At 48.8% G+C, this 22,070-nt stretch overlaps 8 protein-coding genes across 8 annotated transcripts; 4 read left to right on the plus strand and 4 right to left on the minus strand.

Moving 5' to 3' along the window:
* Window positions 1-154: 154 nt before the first annotated feature.
* On the minus strand, window positions 155-734 carry NUU61_006536 (uncharacterized protein; the record flags this gene model as incomplete). The annotated part of the gene is made up of 2 exons (XM_056657064.1): window positions 155-348; window positions 398-734. 2 exons carry the CDS (start codon window positions 732-734, stop codon window positions 155-157), a joined length of 531 nt encoding a protein of 176 aa, XP_056509864.1.
* A 2,238-nt stretch (window positions 735-2,972) lies between these two features.
* NUU61_006537 (uncharacterized protein) lies at window positions 2,973-4,943 on the minus strand (the record flags this gene model as incomplete). The annotated part of the gene is made up of 8 exons (XM_056657065.1): window positions 2,973-2,975; window positions 3,033-3,125; window positions 3,199-3,925; window positions 3,995-4,167; window positions 4,234-4,444; window positions 4,517-4,621; window positions 4,674-4,839; window positions 4,907-4,943. 8 exons carry the CDS (start codon window positions 4,941-4,943, stop codon window positions 2,973-2,975), a joined length of 1,515 nt encoding a protein of 504 aa, XP_056509865.1.
* Window positions 4,944-6,079: 1,136 nt separating this feature from the next.
* Window positions 6,080-7,282, plus strand: NUU61_006538 (uncharacterized protein; the record flags this gene model as incomplete). The annotated part of the gene is made up of 1 exon (XM_056657066.1): window positions 6,080-7,282. One exon carries the CDS (start codon window positions 6,080-6,082, stop codon window positions 7,280-7,282), a length of 1,203 nt encoding a protein of 400 aa, XP_056509866.1.
* Window positions 7,283-9,905: 2,623 nt separating this feature from the next.
* NUU61_006539 (aspartic protease) lies at window positions 9,906-11,486 on the minus strand (the record flags this gene model as incomplete). The annotated part of the gene is made up of 4 exons (XM_056657067.1): window positions 9,906-9,921; window positions 10,138-11,097; window positions 11,162-11,286; window positions 11,382-11,486. The coding sequence occupies 4 exons, from the start codon at window positions 11,484-11,486 to the stop codon at window positions 9,906-9,908; spliced, it is 1,206 nt and encodes a 401-aa protein (XP_056509867.1).
* Window positions 11,487-14,897: 3,411 nt separating this feature from the next.
* Window positions 14,898-15,669, minus strand: NUU61_006540 (coiled-coil-helix-coiled-coil-helix domain-containing protein; the record flags this gene model as incomplete). The annotated part of the gene is made up of 4 exons (XM_056657068.1): window positions 14,898-14,996; window positions 15,120-15,252; window positions 15,318-15,545; window positions 15,650-15,669. The coding sequence occupies 4 exons, from the start codon at window positions 15,667-15,669 to the stop codon at window positions 14,898-14,900; spliced, it is 480 nt and encodes a 159-aa protein (XP_056509868.1).
* A 537-nt stretch (window positions 15,670-16,206) lies between these two features.
* Window positions 16,207-17,743, plus strand: NUU61_006541 (putative nucleoporin; the record flags this gene model as incomplete). The annotated part of the gene is made up of 4 exons (XM_056657069.1): window positions 16,207-16,442; window positions 16,474-16,871; window positions 16,934-17,589; window positions 17,645-17,743. 4 exons carry the CDS (start codon window positions 16,207-16,209, stop codon window positions 17,741-17,743), a joined length of 1,389 nt encoding a protein of 462 aa, XP_056509869.1.
* Window positions 17,744-18,975: 1,232 nt separating this feature from the next.
* NUU61_006542 (transcription factor SPN1) lies at window positions 18,976-20,477 on the plus strand (the record flags this gene model as incomplete). The annotated part of the gene is made up of 3 exons (XM_056657070.1): window positions 18,976-19,575; window positions 19,697-20,199; window positions 20,249-20,477. The coding sequence occupies 3 exons, from the start codon at window positions 18,976-18,978 to the stop codon at window positions 20,475-20,477; spliced, it is 1,332 nt and encodes a 443-aa protein (XP_056509870.1).
* A 384-nt stretch (window positions 20,478-20,861) lies between these two features.
* NUU61_006543 (HIG1 domain-containing protein) lies at window positions 20,862-21,810 on the plus strand (the record flags this gene model as incomplete). The annotated part of the gene is made up of 2 exons (XM_056657071.1): window positions 20,862-20,902; window positions 20,982-21,810. The coding sequence occupies 2 exons, from the start codon at window positions 20,862-20,864 to the stop codon at window positions 21,808-21,810; spliced, it is 870 nt and encodes a 289-aa protein (XP_056509871.1).
* Between the last annotated feature and the right edge of the window lie 260 nt (window positions 21,811-22,070).

Raw genomic sequence — 22,070 nt, forward strand, 5'->3', positions numbered from 1 at the left:
GTCCAAGCCAATAAGAGAGCCAGAATTGACGTGAAGATTATGGGTAGAGTGAGTGTGGATATATACTTGTTGACTTTGAGGAAGATTCCGAGTATATTCATTACGGATATAATTCGTAGACTTGGAACAGCATCTCAGAAGAGACAGGGTCAAGTTAAACCGACTTCAGGTTCCCAGCAGCCTTGACAGTAGTTGGCTTGAACCCAATATCGATGATATAATCACCATGCTCGTTGTTGAACTGTAGTTGACCCGCCTTCGCGCCGCTGTCAGAGCTATCCTTGTAATAGTACAGCAGCAACGCGCTACCACAAAAGAATGGATCCAACTGGAACTCATCGTATTTGTCTGTTCCAATAGGATTAATTAGCAAATTTAGTCTATCACAAAAGATGACAAGAAAGAGAAAAAGCAAAGAAAGAGCAAAGAACAGCTCTCGTGCTCGGGTCCGAGTGGTACATGCCGTCCGACTGTTCACATTCTTTCGTATCTGTGTTGAAGCGGCCCATTCCATTCGCGCTCGTGTCCCCGTTGCATTTCAGCACGTTGTTGAAGTAGAAGTTGCAAGTCCCGTCATCGTTCCTGAGTTCGATTGTGGAGTCAGGCGCAAGGCTGGGCGACGGCGCGGGAGTGTGGCTGGTGGACGACTCGGTCGAGAGAGTCCCGAGCCCCAAGCCCTGTGCGTGGGCGAGGACCGAGAAGGCGGCAGTTGCGAAAAGGGTCTTCAGCTGCATCGTGAATTGGATAGCAGGGAAGAAGATGGGGGGGGGGGGGGAATGGTAATTTTGGGGTCGGTGCAGGGGCCAGACTCCCTATTAAATATTCCTTTGACTTGACAGCGCCCATCTTTGAGTCTGGAGTGTCAGCCTTCCCTATAATTAGCCGACAGGAAATAAGGACATTGGGGGCCGTCTGCAAAGGTTCAAGATTAGCACCCCGGCCGAAGCCAGACTGGTTAGGGTTGCTTGATTCTCCACTATACTATTCCATTCAAGGGAAGAAAGGAGCATCCTGCAGCGTAGAAGATATGGGGCGACTCAAGGGCACGGCTACTGCCGGAGATGATGGATTGATTAGGGAAGGCTCACTCGGTAGAATTATATATTTGTTCCAGAGAATGAACAAGTCTCTGGGGCTGAATTTTAGATTCTCTTTAACACAACCAGTTTTTAACCAGCCCCTTTTATATACCACGATTTATTATGGACTATATGAACATAAAAAGGGATAGTAATAATAGTAGTAATAATTCATGGATAATAATCATAGCTATAGAATTCTATCGACTTGAACGAATCAGGGCTTTACGCTAATATCAATACTACAAGTAGATGTATAGATAGTCCTTGATTCTGATAAATCTACGGCATACAAATACTAAATATAGGTCTTCGCGCCTACCCCGATAGGTATAGTAGTATTTCGTTCGACAGCTTACTTGAATCTAGTACACCCAACCTCTATCTATATTGAAAAAAGCACCGGTAACAAATAAAGCCGCATCACTTAGTAAAAAAGCGATGCCATTCGCCATTTCAACTGGCTCCGCCCTCTTTTGCGCCTTAACCTGTAAGCCACGCTTCACATGTTCTGAATCTTCACCAGCAGATATTGGCGTATTCACGGACCCTGAGTTATTCCTGTTAGTGAAGGAAATCATCTCCTTTAGATGCTGGCATGACAACAGAGGAATGGGGGTTGATTTCCCACGCCTACGACCAGGGCGTATTGAGGGTGTCAGTGGCCACATGTAGTCTCGCTGCTGGGGTAAATCTTCCTGCTAGAGGTGTCATTATTGGTGCTTGAATAGGTCACGGGCAGAGGACTTCTGTTTCACCTCGCCCGAGCTGGTTGCTGAGAGACCATGGACGTGATGGTCGTACTGCCCTCCAACCAGTAGCGGGCGGCATGGCGTGAGGAATTGGCATTGTTGCTATGGTCCTCCCTAGTCGGGCTACTTGACTGGTCATAGCGTATCATGCTAGAGATGTTCTGGGCCATACTCTAGTGGGACGAGCGGTGTCAGCTATGGTTTGAATAAAGCAGCTAGCTAGCTATCAACAACAGCCGCGACAGCGATCTGGGAAGTGATGGAGACTGCTGACAGAACTCCCATCTCAACGGAAATAGTATCGAACTCCTATATGAAGGTAAAAAATGGGAATACCTATCTCTATATGCGTATAATTTAGAAATAAATAAATGAAAAATCCGAAAAATCCAACGAGGATATATCTAGGTCCTTCTTGAACAGCGGGATAGGCGGCCGATACTGGAAGAGGATATACTTAAACGTGTGATCCTAAACTACGAAAAGCTTATCTCTACAAATAATTTTGTAGCAAGGGAGAACGGCCCGAGTAAAAGAAGATTACTATCCCCGGTCTAGCCCTGGAGATATATTTACGGATAGGATATAGAGGACAACATTTATCCGATCACGACGGATTAGACTAGGGCTCTTAGTTTAGCAATTCGTATCTTGACTAACTTGATAAGAGGATAAAAATAGACTACAGTATTTGGGCTAAGAAGAGTCATAAAATTATAGAGAACCAGAATATACTTCTCGTTTTAGTTTAATATATTAAAGCGTAGAACAAGATCATCAATATTAAACTCGATATAATAATTCCTTTCGTACGTTAAAATATAGTAGCTACGCCCGTTCCTCTGACTATTACCCCCGGCTCTTTCTATATTAATATAATTTATAGTCTCCTTTTATTTTAGTTCCTCCTATTTAAAACCAAGCGAACTAGCCGCTAGCCACTACTTTTATACTGTATACTCTAGCCTAATTAACCTCGACTCAAGGTACTATATGACCAATAGATATAGATGCTTCTAGGGTAATTCTCTTTTCTCCAACAAATAAGATAACAAAAACAATAATTCAAAAGAGAATCAATAAAGTAAGTGATTGAAATGCCTTTGGATGATTGCTCTCACTATATTCCTCTGTATAAAACTTACTAGACCTTAGTTAAATCCTTTCATGTCTAGAAACAGCCTACATAGCACCCGTGTACCTTCTTGGGACGCTCAAGTTTCTCGTACGGCCAAGCAGCGCCGTCGACCTTTTGTTTCCAGCATGCATTATTGATATAGAACCTGACCCAGACCTAGGGGCATCGTTAGCCCTGCATCTCAAGCATCACCATCGAAGCAGCCATAGAAAAAGAGAAACCCACTTACATCGTCCGTTCTTTCGCCCACGTCTTGATTCGACGTAGGTGAACCTTTCCATGCCCCCTCGGACTTCATACGATCCAGATCGCAGACAGGAAGATTGACCATATAGCTTCCCTTGGGGGAATGTTCTCCTTGCATGAAATCGATAGTTTCACCGGGTTTGCGAACCGGCTTCCAGCAGTCGCAAGCTTTCTGACTGGCCTCGGCCGCCTTCGCAAAGGTGAGCGGATCAAGGTCCCAGTCATTCAGCGACTTATACCCGGGGACTTCATCAAAGGCCTGCCAATCGTCATCCAGACCGGTGTTCTTAATAAAGAACCAGGCTGTGCCATCCTCACAGACGCGAGCCTTGAGGTCAAGCGTGCCATCAAGATCCATGTCACAGGGCGCTTTGCCATTGATGGGCTCCGACACCTTCACGATGAATATCTGTTCCTGTCCCCACAGCCAGGAAACTTGTCCGCTTCTCAGGGCCACCCTGCTTGAATCCTTGAAGCCCTTATAGGTGTCTGAAGTGGATTCCCTTGAAAATTTGCCGCCGTGCAAGGCCCACGGCGCACTGTTCATCTGCTGGTGGTATGGGGATTTGCCGCCGGACAGGGAGTCGATGTCGACATTCTTCTCCAGGATGTTGGCGCCCCATTTGGTGATTCGGTCCCAAAACGTTGTGGATGCCTCGGAGATGGTGTGCGAGAGCACTGCGGACTGTTTATCGAAAGAAAGAGCAGGGCTGTTGTTGTGTTAGTACATTTTTGCTGCGCAGGAGATAGGTGACAAAAGAGAGAGAAAGAGAACTGACTTTGGCTCTGCATCTTTAATGGCAGTGAGGATACCATTGGCTATCCCAAACTGAGCACTCGCTGCACCGGCACCAGCCATCGCAGGCATCAACGCCTCTCCCCCGGGAATAATCAATGCGGCTATTCCAGCCATGACCGCGCTTGTGATAATCAATGCTGACGATGGCGATTTCTAGAAAAATGCCATGAGTTAGCATGTTCTTGAGGCAGGGGAATCTACTTTCTTCCGGCAACTGACATCGGGCGAGGAGTCATGATCAGCAAAGGTATCCGTCAACAGGCCTGCATCATCAGCCGCATTCTGGCATACATGTTCGAATGATTCTCGTAGAGATTTCAGGTAAAGTTGCAGGTTAGAAATGGCGAACAGCACGTAGAGATAGAAAGCATTCCAGCCCTTTGCCATGCAGAGATCAGTCACTGCAGCAAAGTCGAATCCACAATCGTCACTATAGAGCGTGAAGAATAGTTAGTCTTGCCTTGGATGTGTCTGTTCACTCCAAAGGAAGAATGGAACAAACAAAGTGCATTTAATTCCTCCGAAATCTCCTTCGATCTTGCTCTCGATTCCTTCCACAAAAGATCCCTTGAAGCTGTCATCTGTTCCATCCCAGAGTGAATCACTCCTATGTCCTGGGGTTAATGATCGAAAAGATATTTTAAAGAGGTATTTCTTACATTGTGCCAAGCCAGTCATCCATTTCTAGCCTCTGCCATGATTTAGACGTCCGATTGTGTGAGCTCTTACAGACCTCGCACCAGTTGGGGAATTCGTCGGGGTCATTTTTGTTGATCCTTTCGTGGAGGGTATTCTTCCGGCCTGGGAGGGCATTGATAGATAGAACTGGCAGAAAAGAATATTAGATGGTGATATAATATGGATATTCCACCGCTTCAAGGAAGGGACAAACCCAACAGGCTCCCAAGCAGAAGGAGCAACACTCGCATTGTGTTAATCGAAGTATTGAGGCGTATAAGACTGAAAAATATCAGAATAAACTGGCAATTAGAAGAAAAGGGGGCGAGATTTCTTGCCCCTTCTTATAGTGGCTGAATCAATATCCCAGTTGTTCCATCACATCCTATACCTACCTATACATGTACCATGATGCCATTATACTAGGGTGTGACTCGTTTAATGGAGCCATGGGGCTAGGGCCATGATCTGGGGCATCGTGAAGCAGCGCTCGTTCGCCTATAGGGTTATCCCGTCCCAATGTCGGATACAACATAAGGGCCAACATAGGGCCAGCGCGACGGGCCATGCGACAGGCCAGGGTCGATAGAACTGGATTTTCAATACTGATGTCTGTGTTTACACACTAGCGGCCCTCTGATCCCTGCGCACAGAAACTGAAACCCTCCATTATCGGCCGTGGCCGGTTTCGTGTGGACTCGAAGTAATCCCTAGGCATTGCAATACTGAAAGATCATGCGAAGTCATTCAAGGTGATATAAATGCTCTTTCAAATAACACATCTCAACACCAGGAGGGGAGAAACAGACATAGAGAGACACAAGAAGTTGTATACTTCGGCAAGTGCCAAGAACACCCCCCCCCCCCCCGGGCGTTTGCATGATATTTGCTCCTCCCCGGGCCACGGGCGTCAAATCCTGGCGCAAGACGTGACCAAGAACACTTCCCTCCCACAGCTGGCGCAGGACCCTGTGGGGACGGGGCACGACCCCAAGTCGCCCGCACAAGATGGCCCCAATCACAGGCCCCTTTGACTGGGGGGAACCCTGTTGATCATCGGGCACACGCATGGTCGACAAGTACGTGATTGGATTCTCGAGGTCAGTAGCCGCGGGAAAAGGGGCCGCCCGCCTCATCGCCGCAGCCCAGCTGATCGTGTATCACCAATGATTACAGGAACTAACTGCATCTTGCTTAGTTGGTTGGACACCCGGGTCTTCATTGGAGACCGATGCTGTCGCTATGTGTCATACCAAGAGAAATAAATCGCGCTTGATGCAGGCATTCGAGGATCGCCATGATCTCAGGACCCCGGTAGGGGGCACATAAAAGGGTTCGTGTCGACATCACTGCCGCTGGCAAAGGCTTGGATTCATTGTTGCCCACAATGTCGCCAAATACCTCTGTTATCTTGTTGCTGGCCTCGTTGGCCTCGCTCTCTGGCGCTTATATTTATGTGAGTGACGCAGACTCATACACGCCCTCGGCTGCACTTGCCTCGGGTCCCATGGAAACCTCCTTGGTCTGGCGAGCCTCCTTAGCGGCTATCGACCCTGCGATGTACGAAGTATCATGGGGCCCGTACGTCAGCCAACGGGACAAACAGGGCAAGTTGAAGTACTACCCGCAAACCGCCGGACTGTCCATCAACAACCACACATCATTTCCTCCAGTTGAAGAATCCGGTTCGAACGAAATTGTTCGAGCCAATATTTCTCTGTCGCATGCTCCTTACAGGTTGAAGGCCAACCAATACAACGAGGTCACACTGGGGCCCAATTCGGTTCTGAATTACTCGCAAAGCCTTAATTCTGCATCCTACAACCAGACGGCTACCGTTCCCTTTGGCTTGAACCTCGGCCGTGCGGGATGGAATGATGGATCTTTGATCTTTGGAGGCGGAGTCCCGAGTTACGACGCCAATCGCGTGCAATCCAAGCCATGGTACATCTTGCCAGGTTCCGAGAACGGCGTCTTCCTCCAGAACGGCGTGGTCAATCTCACCCACAAGGTGACGATCCAAGAATACGAGCGCCAAGAGTATCGAGACTCCGCAAATCTGGAAAAATTAAAAGGCAAGCCTCAGTCATACCGCGCCAGCATCAATTTCAACAGTGACTGGACCCTTCTACCGCCCTCTGCCAGTTTCTGCGGCTCGAACTTCTCCGTCACCCTCAAGCTCAAAACGAGCAGTGCCGAGCTCGAGGACGTGTCTTTCAAATTCCTGTTCGCGAGTGGAGATCGCCCGGGGAATACCCCTCATAACGGGTATGATGGGGACGGAGGTTTTCATCGATGCAAGGCACCATTGACGAAAAATGATTCCACGATCGAGTTTGGCGCCTCGTTCTTCAGTTACACCTATATCATGGTTCCGTCTGTGACCAGTCCACTCTACTTGACTCTGCCGAACACCTACGATCTTCCGCCGAAGCCTGCTGTTTTCCATCCTGATGAAACCCTGAAAGCGCCGCCTAGTCCCACAACTTCTGTGCCGTGGGCTACCACTTCGTCAAGTGCTAGTGGGGTTACTGGGTTTTCGGGTCTTTTGTGTATGATGGGTACTGTTCTGTCGCTTGTGTGGCTATGATTTCTTGTTTACGAGTGCGATGTTGCTATGATATTTTTCGTCCGAGTATTTATTTAGTTTGATCTGCGGAATCAGTCTCTTATAATATCTTCGTTGATCAAGTAAGGTCGCAGTAATGAAGACATTGGACTAAGATTATTCTTTATTATCTGGAAAGAGATGGTAAATAAAATGAAAATTACATCTAGAATCTGAGGACCTGTGAAATTGACGCCGAAAATGACCGCTTTTGAGGCCAGAAACGGCCGCCTTTCCACCCGTAGCTTTGGGCCGTAGTGCCCGTATTTGACTACCTACCGCCCTCGACGACTACTATTCTGTACCCGCCTAGTGTTGTTAGTTATTCTCTTATCGTGATACAACGGGGTCCAAAAGTCTGGGTACAGCACCCCACTTTAGTAAAATCCATATTCTAACCCTTTTTTTCTTTTCTCTCTACCACAACGAATATACGATATTTTGGCACTGAAATTAGTGTAAATCGTAGGCAAAATAATGAATTATCAGAATCTACTCGCGTAGCGATTATTTTTGCTCTCGAAAATAGCTTAAGTCTTACTAAAATCGCTCGCGATTTAAATCTTAGCCGTACTACAATTTACCGGACTCGCGATCGCTTTTAGCAACACTATACTCTTAAATCATCGCCTAGAAGTAGTAGACCTTCTAAGATCAGCGATCAGACTATTCGATATATCTATCGGATAGCCCGTCGGAACCCGCGAATAAATTATAGAGCCCTTAGAGCGAATACTCCCTATTTACCCTCTCGATTAACAATTCGACGCGTTTTAAAAGGCTATAGGCTTCGAAAATAGAAGAGTAAAAAGCGAATACCTTTATTAAAATCGGTTATACAAAAAAGACGCGCTTTTATACGTAAATAGGCGAGTTTTTCGGATTAGGAGAATCTGATCTTTTCTAACGAATATTTAGTCCAACGAACATCGAATTCTAAGGTCCAATTCGTCTTTCGATTTACCTCCGAGGCCTACCGAAGCGATCTTGTGAACCTCGTAAGTCATAGCAAGGATATTTCGCAGATGATTTAGGCTAGAATCTAGATTAGTGGCCGAATAAAAATAATAATCATAAATCGCGATAAAAACGCATCTCGGTAAGGTTATACTACGAACTCCTATCTCGATACTCTCGAAGAAGGTCTTTTACCAATATATAAACCATACTCGATATTCTAATAAGATAATACGAGGATTTATGTAGCAGAAATCTCGCAAGAGTAGTTCGAAAATTATAGGATTTAGGTGATTAACTAACCTCCGTATTCGCTTAACCTTAACCCTATCGAACTAGTATAGCGACTTCTAAAGATCAAAATTCTTTAATTATACCCTTAGCTAGGTAATAAAAGGTCTAAATTAGATTAGGAGGTCTTTAAAAAAGCTATATACGAAGTATAGGAACTATTTAATTAAAATATTATTAATAGCTTAATTCGATCTATGCCTCGCAGAATAGCTACTGTACGCGTAACGAAGGGTTGGTATACTAGATACTAACCTATTTTCTTTGTATAGTTAGTATAAATTTATATTAATTAATATTAGAGGAGTTATTCAGTTTTTAATATAGTGGGGTAAATCTGAATTATAGAGTGTACCCAGACTTTTGGCCGCGTAGTGTAGTAGCGCTAAACTTTTATAGATCTTCCTTTTGTTTCTACTCGCGACTAAAATAATGCCGAAAATAGCTCCCCTCTATAGCGGAAACTAGATACCCTTACTTTTTATTAGCCTTGATATAAAGAATATACTTAGCAGGGTATAAAGCCTGTCGATCAGGTAAGGAAACAAGAGGAAGGAGTAAGAGAAAGCAGTATATCTTTATTGCTATCAAGACTGAATCTTGTCTTGCTAGCTGGATACGAGAGTATCAATTTATTGTACAATATCTTCGTAGCTCCACGTATTATCGATAATGTAAACGATTAGGTCTCTATTGAGTATCGTGATCATTCCACTATAGGGTGGGTCAAGTAACAAGTTCTAACTTCCTTTAGGATCATATGATATCACCTGATACACCCCTTCCGTCAGTTGGGAATAGCCTTATGCCTCACTATCTTTGTAGACCCTTTACAGTAATATAGATAGATACGTATATATAATAATACTTATATTGTCGTATTTTCACTCCTCTAAAAGCGAAATATTTCTTAGTATAAGATATAATCACAATTAGGTTATATATCTACTATAGTTTCCGACCGAGACGATAGGGGATAATAGGGGACGATTAAGGACGATTAGGTGGGATATATGGCCCTACATAAATTATTGTCAACTGAGCCCCCTTATTCGGGTGAGGTATTTTCCGATAATTGACTGAGTCTGAAAGTCTAGCTCAGTGGAAATATGACCCTCGTGATTCGGTTCTGGCTTGTACCTGGAAAAAATGACTATACCCAATTGGCCAATGATAAATCACCTAATTCGTTCTTCCCATACTAATCCTAAACATCGATTAACTAAGTGACGCTATTCGAGAATAACTAGTTCCACTCCGTAGGGGATGGGACTATATAGCAGCCAATCCTTAGCCAATAGATCACTTGATGATTACAACTCCTACTATTATAGGGACTGCCTTAAGAAATCAAATATTAAGTTGTCATGATACTATACTATGTTAGCGCAGTTAACTAAGGGTTGCACACCCGGAGAAAATGTTAGCCAACTGATTTCCGTAGGATTTGACAAGCCACTACTCAGTGCAGTACTTACCCCTACTCGCTGAGTACTGACACACCGCCTACACAAAGCGCTGTGGTCATTAGAAAATCCGCAATATAAATACTGCACCTTCATCCTTCACGACGCCCCCTGTACGCTGACCTGGCCAGGCCAATAGTGCTGTTACCCAGGTCATACACGCTATACCAATTCCTCAGAAAGGATTCACCCAGGATGGCCAGGGGACCCAGGGGCGCGGGGATGTCCATGGGTACGAAGGCACTCATGCAGTATCCATAGCCATCCGGCAGTTTGTAGTCATAGGAGCCAATAGTGAAGTTGTGACCAGCCAGAGTAAAGGTAACGGTGGGCTGACGCCAATGCTCTCCACAGTCAACCGTGTAGGGGCCATTCCCTATCCTCTTGGCACCAATCCAGAAATTGATTACGTCGGCGTGGCGAGAGGGCAGGAAAATAAAGGGGGTATCAACGTTCAGCATCACACCGGTAGTATCCCCAAGCTGAGCAACTTGATCATTAAGCGCAATGGCATCCAGGTTAACCTCCCAGAGGCCTTTGCGGCGGAGAGGAATCTTGATCAGTTCACCAGCGTAGTAATCCTTGTCAATACCACCAAAGGAGACCTCGGAATTGCCCTCTCCAAGGTAGAAGGCAAACACGGGCTGGTCAAGCAGACCCTGCTTCCGCATGTTGTAGAAAGGAGGGACGATATTGTTGACCGATATGGTGTCAAAGCCCAGCCCAAGAACACCATCATAGCCTCTAAAGGTATAAGACCTATCCGGCTCAGTAACCTCGGCGAAGTCCTGCTTCTCGATCTTCAGATCACCGATCTTGAAGTTATCCTGCGACACAAAGCCGCTCGTGGTGCCGCCAGAGAAGCGCTTCATAGAGAACTCGGTGCCGTTCTTCTTGTAAGTGGATGATGCCGAGGAGTCGTACTTGCTGTGGAGAAAGCACCCGACGGAGCTGCACTTCGAGGATCCGACCCATAGATTGGCGGAGTTGGTGTCCAGAATGACCTTGAACTTCTGGGGAGGAGTTCCAATCTCGATCTCGGTGAAATCTGTCCGGGAGATAACTGTCAGTATCATGGTTTCTCTGCCATGGTTCAGCATGTTTCGCGCGGGTTACTTATCGCAGCGCGTCGGGGAATTTGTCAAACGGGACGCTGTGACGGCCCTTTTCGGTCATCAGGTTGTCCTGGAATCTCTGCTCATTCAGCTGGGGCCGGATTCCCATGTATTTCTGGCCCAGAGCGTGGAGATGGGCATCGATGTTGTGGGTGGTCTATATAATGAGTCAGCTAGTCGCCATGGAATGAAGACACATGACCGAGAGAAATCTGGTTTCTCTCCTTGAAGAACAGGTAATACAAGACTCACCAGCTGCTCTGACAGAGGGACCTTGTGCAGCTTGAGCTTGTGGACTTCAGCGGTAGCACAGCCCAGCAGCACCGAGGCCACCGCAAGCAAGAAGGGTGGCTTCATTATAGGCGGCAAAAATACTCCAGGGAGCGTCAGGAGAGGAAGAAGGCGATGGAATGATAGATGAGGGGATAAGGATGGTGACAAAGACAGACTGGAGATGGAGACAGGAAGAATGAAGACGGATGGGGAGAGGGAAGAGAAGGCAGCAGGTACCAAAGATTATGGACGATGAGCTAGGGTGGTTGGAAGGGTCTACTGTTCGCCATTATGGTATAAAGCCGTTTGCAGCTAAAGAACTGCTACGCAAGCGATGACAACAGCAGTGTTGCTTGAGTGGTGATGTAACTAACTATTGAAGGAGGGAACACAACCACAAGTTGGACACCAACACCACACACAAACGATGGTGAAGTAGAAGCGGCGCAGCGCGCAGAGATACGTCCTAGACGGTTCCCGGAGGTGTCTGATTGAGAGGTAAAAGGAATGTGTCTATTAAACTATGGAAACGTGCGCACATGAAGCATCCAATATCTTAGTCATCCTATTCCCACTACGCTATCTAGAGGCAGCGGATAAACCCTATGTTTTCTTTTGCTGCTTTCCAGCTTGGTACCCGTACCCGTGGAATGGAAACGACATGGTCAACTTTTGTAATATCCCCAGTTTTGATATGTCATCGGTTCACAGCCACATAGGCCGGTGAAATATTTTAGGACAGCGCTGTTCTATAGGTTTGTCATTTCCTGTCTAACCTACCTTGTCCATTTCAACAAGAAGTTCAGACCATTCGGCAGAATGACAGTCATTACTACAAGTCTGTATGTGACCGCAACTTTCCGAAATTCCTTAACCGGCCACTTACAAAATTACAAATTTTCCACTATATTTTATATAATTTATTATAAAGTAGCTTATTTATAAATAATTGAATACCGTGGAATTCAATTCAGACCAAATAGACTAGCGAATTAGACGTCCATTCTGTCTGCAGTGCATTTTAAGCTCCCGCATCACCTTCTTCCACTTCGGTCGTAAGCGATTCAACGCTTCTAAATCACCTATTTTCTGCTCGTTTCGGCTCATTCTATGGACCTGGGACGATGATATTAGGCCACTAACCCTTGTATACTAGCGAAATTTATTATGGCGCGCTTCGCGGACCAATCTAGATTGGGTTGTGTTGTCGAATTCCCCCCTCGATATTATTAGCTTTGTATGCGAACACACGCGTAACTTTCGCCATCTTAGTTGCGTACGGTTTCAATCATTCTGATTGGCTTTCAATAGCATTCATCCAGTATTCGAGTCTTTTGATGCGATTGGTGGTTTTTGGTGTGCTGATATCGGTTGAATTGGCTTAATCCGAAGATTGGGGGGAGAGGTACCCGGGCCTCATAAACCACCAAATTGTCGCATATAACTTGTGGATTAATTGGCCAGAGTCCACTCAAATGGAAACCAAGCTGAATTGTCGATAATTTAAATGTTTTAGCGCTATATCTAGTGGTTGGCGCGTGTACCAGACCGATTTGTAGCGTCGGCGAGACGATCGCCTAGTGTAGAACAAGGTATATTGAATTGGCGCGCTGCTTCGCGAATCAAAAGAATTTGCTTCTTCTGAGTAGCTTCAATAGCTCATAAGGCCCTGCCCTCTTGCTCGGCAGCTTTTCTGGCATTTTGGGTGCGAATTGGTGGCATGGTGGGTGGTTGTAGAGAGTGGGTGCGTGTTGGCGACGCGATTTTGCAGTCGTCCGCCAAGAGAAAATCAATTAGAAATATCCGCCGTGGACTCTGAGCCACCTCAAAAATTAAGAGGGACCCTAGAATAAAATCCGTACCAGGACCCTACATTTAGTTCCTGGGGGCTGTTGTGAGGGTCTCACGTATGTGTAGAGGTAGACAGTGTTTCGTGGTGAAAGATCTGTATTAAGAACAGCTATAGTCGACTCTAGATACAAGACGTAGCGCGAGGAAGCAAAAGAGAGGTGCTTCCTCACGTTCAGGGGAACCCAGATAAGCTATGTGGGTCCACCTCCGTATATCCTCCGCTCGTCGTATATCTCCGTGTAAATCCATGCTATTAATCCTAGGAACGACCCTGATGACTCTTAGGAGCGCATTCCTCGGATCCCCGGAGCATCAACTTTGATCCTATCTAAGCGCATCCCCTGTAAGCATCACAATAGTTATTTGGGGCCTGTGGCTTGGTAATCGAGTTATCCATGCAAGATCGGCTTTCTTATTAATCCGGGACCGAGATCCTATAAACCTCATCCCGCCAGAATAATTATCTTTACTTATGTAAACGATATAGACGGTTGCCCCCAAAGACGCTATGTCAAAATCGGGGAATATTTCTGTGAAACTGTGTTAAACTATGCATTCAACCCTACACGTCATCCAGCGGAGTACGATATATTCCCGCTGATTCCGACTCACAGAAGCCTCTTAAACGATGGTTTATTCTTGCTTTGGACCAAATCGGGACAATATACGCCTGTTCCTAGGCCTGCCGGGTTAGTAAACTAGTCAGGTTGCCAGTCGGTGGCCGGGCCCCTCGACCACAGACTAGCGGACTTTGCTCACAATCTCTTGATCTCGGCCTCTGCCCCTCATGCCACCACCTTCTACCCATGAACATTTGGCGTAGGCTCCATGATAGTGACCAGTCATCTCTAGTCTGCCATGGGGCACCCTGGTAAATTTGGACCCTGGACCCCACACATGGGGCAGGGACTTCCGGCATTGGTGGCCGAATATCCATATCAGATGCCTGTAGGTTGCTGCAAGGCTAGTAGTGACTGAAATCTATGGATCCGTATCTAGATAGGTTGAAAGTCAGGTGTGGCAGGTACTGTATGATGTCGAGGAGCTGTGGTGGGAGGGCTGTGGTAGCTCGTGATCTTTTTTTTTTTTTTTTAAAAAAAAAAAAAAAAAATAATAATAATAATAATAATGATTAAATAATAGAATAATAGAATAGTAAAATGTTAATAAGAAAATTCAATTATGACTGGATTATTTGAATCCATGCTGGAATGCTGTATCAGTTGGAGATTTCAAGTATCAAGGCAACACCCGACAGTATACTTGTAGATTTCAACCAAATCAAACAATTTCATACACGTATGGATATTTCCCGTCGAGTGACGCACCACTGGTAATGCCCGATGAAAATAGCTACTGCTATATACCTCGTGAACTAGATATGAGCAAGAGTCATCTACACGCACTCTTATACCAACAAAATAATGTGAACCAAGCAGAAATCATGTGAACATTCCTGATGCCAATAGATATTTACACAAAGCATACATCAGACTGAGACAGACGAGACACGAGGGTCGATTGCGCATCCAAGTAAACCAGGGACAAAAAAGAGAAACTCGCCGGGATCCCTATGGTAAGCCAGCAAGGCGCACGAGTAGAATTGAGATTGAGATGAGAAACTGTGAAAAAGTCCCGCATTCCTTACCACTGCGGGCCCGGGAACTGGGCGAACTTCTGCCGAGGACGCAGGTGCACGGGAACCTGGTTTGGGGGGGAGTCGGGGATGGTCTTCTTCAGGCCCTGTAGAAAAGAAAAGTCAGTTGGTTATGTTGTTATATTTCAACAGGCGCATAGAAAATAGACATGTAATCCACATCCAAACTAGGCAAGGGACGGCCGGAAACGACGGAAGCGGGCTCATACCAATTTGTCGAAGATGCAGTTGTTGAGGGCCATCTCGGCGCGGCGGCATTCAAAGAGGTAGTGGTTGTTGTTCTCAAGACACTCCCAGTGAGCGGTGAACTGCTGCAAGCAGTGCGTGTTGATGTCCTTGATACTGTGGCCGGGTCAGTACCTTGAACTGGTCTCCACAAGGACAGGGGGAGCACAGAAGCCACATACACACTAGCAGCGCAGCGGGTCACCTTGCGCCCTTCCTTCAAGCACTCAATTTCGCCGCGCCCGTTCGCCTCGTCCTTGCACTTCATGAAGTCGTCGTTGTACGCCTTGCACCGATCTCCTATGAAGTAGGCCGCGCTCATCAGCGGGGCAGATGTGGCGCCAATCTCCTCCACCTTGGGGATGTGGTCCGGCATGGGCGTTGTGTCCACGAGGACATGCTGGTTGAACCTGTGCGCCGAGGACGGGAGGGTTAGATTTCATTCGGGAGGGTTTGCGGACATGGCCACGAAAGGCGGCGGGTAGGTGGGTGGGGAGAATGCAGGGTGCCATACTGAGGATCTCTCTGAGCCATGGTGACGGTGTCGGTATCACGTCAATTGAGGTGGGTGCAATTGACAGAGCAGGTCTTGGGGGTCGAGAGCTCGCGGGTTGCAGTGGAATGAAAGGTTTCTTTGCCGGCTCCCTGATTGGCGGAGAGAATGGCTGAGTCAGCACAGTGTTCGCGGGACTCGATATACCACGCTGGAGGACAAAGACGGCTGTATTGGTAGAAAATGAGAACGTGGAAGTGAAATTGAGCAATAAATTGCCTGTAAAGAGGACGTTAATCTGCGAGAATGCGCCACAAATGGCGTAGAAGTTTCCACCAGACAAAAGCCAGTATACCATCACGTGATCCAAACAAAACGCAGCTCCGAACTTCTTTCTTGCCTGAGCTCTTATTGACGGTCCCCCACTCCCCATCCGCCATCCCCTCGACATTCGGACGATGTGGTCCTGATCTGTCTTTCCTTTGACCTGGAGTTTGATTTCGACCGTGAAATAAATCTTTGACTCCCATTGACGCGCTCGCTTCCCGGCCGTAGCTCGTGCTTTTTTGGCGCCTACCATGTCGCTCTTTGGAGGACAGGCCCCGTCGGGCGGTAGCTTGTTCGGAAACACGGCCAATAAATCCAGCTCCTTTGGCGGTCTCGGTTCCAGCACGACCACACCAAATCAACCCAGCGGTGGAGGCTTATTCGGGTCAACGCAGAACCAGCAACAAGGTTCGACGGGAGGCGGCCTGTTCGGGTCTAATACAGCCTCGCAACCACAGCAGCAGCAGCCGCAGCAACCCGGAGGCTTGTTTGGATCTAGCACTGCCCAGAAGCCACAGGGGAGCTTGTTCGGTGGGGGGTGGTGGTTTCGGGCAGCCGCAGCAACCCCAACAACAGCAGCCACAACAATCCGGTGGTCTTTTCGGATCGTCGCTGCAGCAGAAACCACAGGGTAGTCTTTTCGGAGGAACCGGCCAACAACAGCAGCAGCAGCAGCCCGCAGCTGGGGGTGGTGGGCTTTTTGGACTCGGGGCCAGTACACAGCAACAGCAGCAGCAGCCCCAACAGCAAGGCAGTCTGCTCGGTGGATCGCTGCTTGGAGGCCAGCAACAACAGCAGCCCCAACAAGCGCAGCAATCGCAGCTTGGCCAAACCACCATGACCCAGCCCCAGACCCAGCAGCAACAGCCGTCCCTGTCCTCGAGCCTGTGGTCTCCCGGGCGTGCGATTACTGGAGGTGGGTTTATAATCCGTCTATCATGTCATGAAATCTCTCCATGTTGACTTCATCCGATCCAGTGCACCGGACTGTTCCCATGCAGATCGCCATCGTCAAGGAAAAGTGGGACGCGCCAAGTCAATCCTCCCCTTTCAGAGCCTATCTCTATAATAATGTCGGCGAAGAGGCTGCGCCGTTCTATCAACCAGGAGCCGAGGACGATGAAACAAAGTGGGAGGATGCCTTGCGCAAGCGACCTGGCTCGGGGTACGTCCCTGTGCTTGTCAAGGGCTTCTGGGATCTCGGAAAGCGCGCACAGCGGCAGAAGGACTTTCTTACGATGATGCAAGCGCGTCTCCATGAGATTAACAACTGCCTGACCGACCTACTCTCGCGACACGACCTGAAGATTTCCGTCAAGATCGCCGATTGCCGACGGAAACACCTTGTCCTCAGCAAGCGCTGTCTGGCCTTGGCTGCCAAGACGCAGGTCTTGCGCAACCGTGGCTACGCGATGGATGATGCAGAGGAGGAATTGAAGAAAAAGCTTACGCAGCTGGAACGTTCTGTCTTTGACCCTTCCCTGAACGGCCGAGGCGAAGAGATCTGGGCTCGTATGCTGGCTATCCATGAGCATTCGAAGCGGCTCCAAGCGGAGATGGACCGTGCTGGTGCGACTGTGGCAGCATTAGCGGAGGAGGACATTGACGAGCAGACCATGAAAACTGCCAAGAAGGTTCGCTGTCACTGATCTCAACCGAGAATCTCACAAACTAACTGGCCATCTACAGATTCTTGACGATTACCACGCCCAGATCCAGCACTTGCAAAAGGAGCTGGAATCGGTGAAGAAAGACTTCGAGGAGGCACAGAAACTTAACGGAAACTGATATTGTCCTGCCCATTGATGCTTTTGTCATTCGAGACTCGTGTCTGCGGTCATGGGAGCATCGGCGTTGTTTGGGAGCAGGTCGCTGTACTTTTAATGCATCTTTGAATACGATCTACCTTGCAGGAGTTTAATTCTGCTTTGTTGCCTGACACTTCCATGACCCTGTTCCCATTTTGCTCTATATCCGGGAAAATACACAAAACCAAATATGCATGTACAATAATAATACATCACCCAGCCATGACTCCCGACCAAGTTCAAGATATCAAGGTACAAAGGCCACTGGGGCTTGACCATGCCGAAACCAAAACCCGTCAAAAGATTTTAGAACCGGAGAAAAACAATCCCTCGTCCTCGGAATTTGTACTGCATCGAGGCCATCACGAGCGATGATTTGCGAAGACGAATCATGGGGGAGGGAGGGTAGCGCGACAGTCGATTTAGAGGATCTTCTTCACGAAGTCGACAGCGAAGGGGGCTGTAGTTTAGTCTCAGCAATTAGCCTCTTCCAAAAGACATCAAGATAGTTTCCGTCTCTCTTGAAGTCGTGCTAGTCTCCGGATATTCGACTCTTCACTAGCACGAGCGCCACTTACACAGGTAGAGCAGGATGCTGCCGGCGAGAGCCAGCTGCACAGTCTGGCAGGCCTCAACCTCACCAGCCTATCCCAAAGCATGAGTTGTCAAGAAATCGAAAGCGAGAGAGAAGATGAGCGGGCCGTTACCTTAATCTCCTCCTTGGAGAGCTGTTCCTGGCCTGAAAAGAATTGCATGGTCAGTCGGAGATCGAGTCGGAGTTTTCGATAGATACAGCCTTCCACATACCGGGAGCAAACATTGTGAATAAACGAGTAGTTGGATAAGAATAAAATGAATTCAGAGAGAAGCAAGGAAGAGCGTGGTGGAAGGTAAAGATCGAAGACGTCGGCAAGAGGAAAATCACGGGAGCACAGACCACCCGTCTCCTTCTCTCACTTCCGCCTTCGCCTCTGCCACTCTCTGCCCTCGATCCGCCTGGTTTTTATCTTCTTTTGTTCCCTTGATTCCACATTCTCTGTTCTTAGAGTCAGCTGGTGTCTGCAATACTGACCGGGATTGTACCTGGCTTGTTGCGCGCCACTTGGTTTTGCGGAGAGGCATCGGGACAGCTTACACGCCGTGTCTTTGCGCGATCTCCATTTCATTTGTCTTGTCTGTACTTTTACTTCTTTTTAATCCACCTCACCCACCATGTCCGTCTCTCCCGAACCCCAGGCCCGCTCGCCTGCCGCCTCCCCCGACCGCGACGTGCCGGAGAAAGTTGCGACTCCCATCGCCGGCGACGATGATGACAGCGAGAAACCCACCGATCCCGTTGCTGATGAAGGGCCTGCGGAGGTTGCTGAAGTCGAGCCTGAAGAGCAACCTGAGGACGACGATGACGACGCCAAGCTGTCCGACGACGAGTCGATCCTGTCCGAGGTTGACGAGGCGCAGTTCGAGAATTTCGACCCGGAGAACGTCGATGTCGAAGACCGCCCGCAGCTCGCCATTGACGAGGAGAACCTGAAGCTCATCGGCCGCCACAAGCGCAAGCGCACCGAGGATGGAGAGGAGGGCCGCTCACACCGCAAGAAGGAGGGTCGTCGGGAGAAGAAGGGCCGCCGGGCTCGCGATGAAGAGGAAGGCGAGGAAGGTTCGTCTCGTCGAAAGGACCGCAAGAAGCGCGCTGAAGAGCCGGATACGGATGAGGAAACAATGGATCCCGAGACACGTATGTGCTGTGACCACCAAAACTGCTGGGCCCGAACTGACGAAATGGATAAACAGGTCGCCGCAGGGCTCTGGATCGTGCTATGGACCAGGCGATGCAGAAGCCGACCAAGCGACGTCCCCGCAAGCAGGATGGAATTGTATGTGACTTCTTTGGGTCTACGTTCTCTACTCTAGCTTCGACTAACAATACCCGCAGGACTTGGAATCCATGGCCGATGCCGAGATTGAGGATATGCGCAAGCGTATGACTCACGCGGCGCAAATGGACGCGATCAACCGCCAGGAAGGAAAGCCGGCTATGCACAAGCTCAAGCTGCTTCCCGAGGTCGTCATGCTCCTCAACCGCAACCAATACATCAACAGCCTGGTCGACCCGGAAATCAATTTGTTGGAGGCTGTGCGATTCTTCCTAGAGCCCTTGGACGACGGGTCGATGCCGGCCTACAACATCCAGCGCGACCTCTTGACCGCCATGACCAAGCTTCCCATCAATAAGGACGCCTTGATCGCTAGTGGAATCGGAAAGGTGGTGGTCTTCTATACCAAGAGCAAGCGCACGGAGCGTCGCATCAAGTTTTTGGCCGACAAACTACTGGCCGAGTGGACGCGACCCATCCTCCAGCGCAGTGACGATTACTCCAAGCGGGTTTACCAGCAAGCCGACTTTGACCCTACGTATGCTGTCCTGCCAAGTTTCTTGTCGCATCATCTACTGACAAATGTCCAGGAAAATCGTCAAGCGCACCAGTACCCCCGCCGAAGTTGTCGCCGCCGAGGCTCGCGCCCGCGAGATGCTCCCGCCCCGTTTGGCCAACCGTGCGCGCCCCGATCGCACCCAGGTCAGCTACACGGTGGTTCCCCGACAGACAGCCGTGCAGGAGAGCCGATTTGCGCGACCTCTGGGTGCCAGCGGCGAGGATCGCTTCCGCAAAATGCAGGCGCGGCAGAATGCATCGCAGAAAGCATCGAGACGGTAATATGGATGTTCTCTTATCTCGGCGGTTGCCACTGGTCGCTCTGTTTCAAGGTGTTCTGGCGTTTCGGGATTGATCGGGGATTGAACTTCGGGGTGTAACAAGTCGCATAGGGTAGATTCTCGCTACAGTGAATAAGCACGCAGAGTTTTCTTTAAAAAAGAACCGAGAAGAAAATAAGAAGAATCTAGGTTTTTTATTCCATAGTTACAAATATTCTGTAGTATTCAATTTCTACTGCGCTCCGAGACCGAGTTTGCGCCGAGCGGATCGAGCGGCGCAGGGCAGATCCCGCAGGGTCAACGTCATGCCATCATCGGCCTTTGCCCCGGGGATTATTTGACCTCATTTTTCCTCTTCTTCACTCTTCCATTTTTCACATCCACCATGAAGCTCCTTACGAAAGAAGAGGAAGACGCGCATTATCGGTACGATTGCAGCCTGGCACTCTTTCCACCGAAGATTGAAAATTGAAAATTGAAAAACTACTAACAAGTCTTCGAACAGTTCCGTCGTCAAAGGCGGCACCCTGGGTGGGCTGGTCGGTCTCGCCGGCGGCGCCGCAGGCGTCCTTCTCGCCGCCCGACGTTACCACACGATCCGCAACCTGACAGTGCCAATGAAAGCGTTCCTAATGACCTCGTCGGGAACGTTCGTAGGCATCGTCGCAGCCGACCACGCCTCGCGCAACTTCGAGATGGAACGCAACGCAGACCGAGTGTGGTACGAGAACCGCGAGGAACGCCTGCGCAGCGAAGAAATGCGCGGGCTGAGCTTTAGTGACCGGGCGGTGGCGTTTGCGCGCCGCGAGAAGTACAAGATCGTTGGCGCCACCTGGGTCGCGTCCATGATCGGCTCCTTTGTGCTCGTCGGCCGCAACCCCTACCTGACCGGCCAGCAGAAGATCGTTCAGGCCCGTGTCTATGCCCAGGGCTTGACCCTCGGTGTGCTGTGCGCCTCTGCTGCCTTTGAGATCTCGGACCAGCGCCGTGGTCGCGGTATCCTCGATGCGGCGAAGAAGGAGAAGGGCGCTGCTGCGCCTGCGGCTAAACAGGCCTCCGAACCTACTGAGTCGACTCCCTCTCATCAGGGTGGCCAGCCACATGAGGGCGATCTCTGGAAGGATATGGTTGCTTCTGAGGAACAGCGCCTCAAAAAGAAACACCAGTCGCTTTACGAGAAACACCACGAAGAGGCTCAGTCCGATGCCCCCGAGAACACCCAGAAGCAATCCTCTGAGTCTTCTTCCGACGATGCCCAGGAGTCCCAGCCCGAGCCCGAGAAGAAGTCCGAATCGGAGAAGAAGCCCGAGCCCGAGAACAAAAAGCAGGCGTAACGCACTTGTCCGTTACATGGGTCAATCCCTCCTTCTCCCCGCATATTTAAAATATACGATCGATCGACATGGCAGACCCTACCCAATCCAGTTATCGACATCTCCCTTTTGATGTTTCATCCTCTACGCCAAAATGAGTCATTTCGGACAAAACAGGATAGACCGCAAGGGTGGCGGCCTAGAGAAACAGCACTACCCAATGTTTCTCCTGCTGTCCGCCAGCCCGAGTACATATCTTTGCAATAACCCCTCTCGGTGTT

Source organism: Penicillium alfredii (assembly GCF_028826965.1).
Source record: "Penicillium alfredii strain IBT 34128 chromosome Unknown utg000009l_segment0_segment0, whole genome shotgun sequence".
NCBI classification, from domain to species: Eukaryota; Fungi; Ascomycota; class Eurotiomycetes; order Eurotiales; family Aspergillaceae; genus Penicillium; species Penicillium alfredii.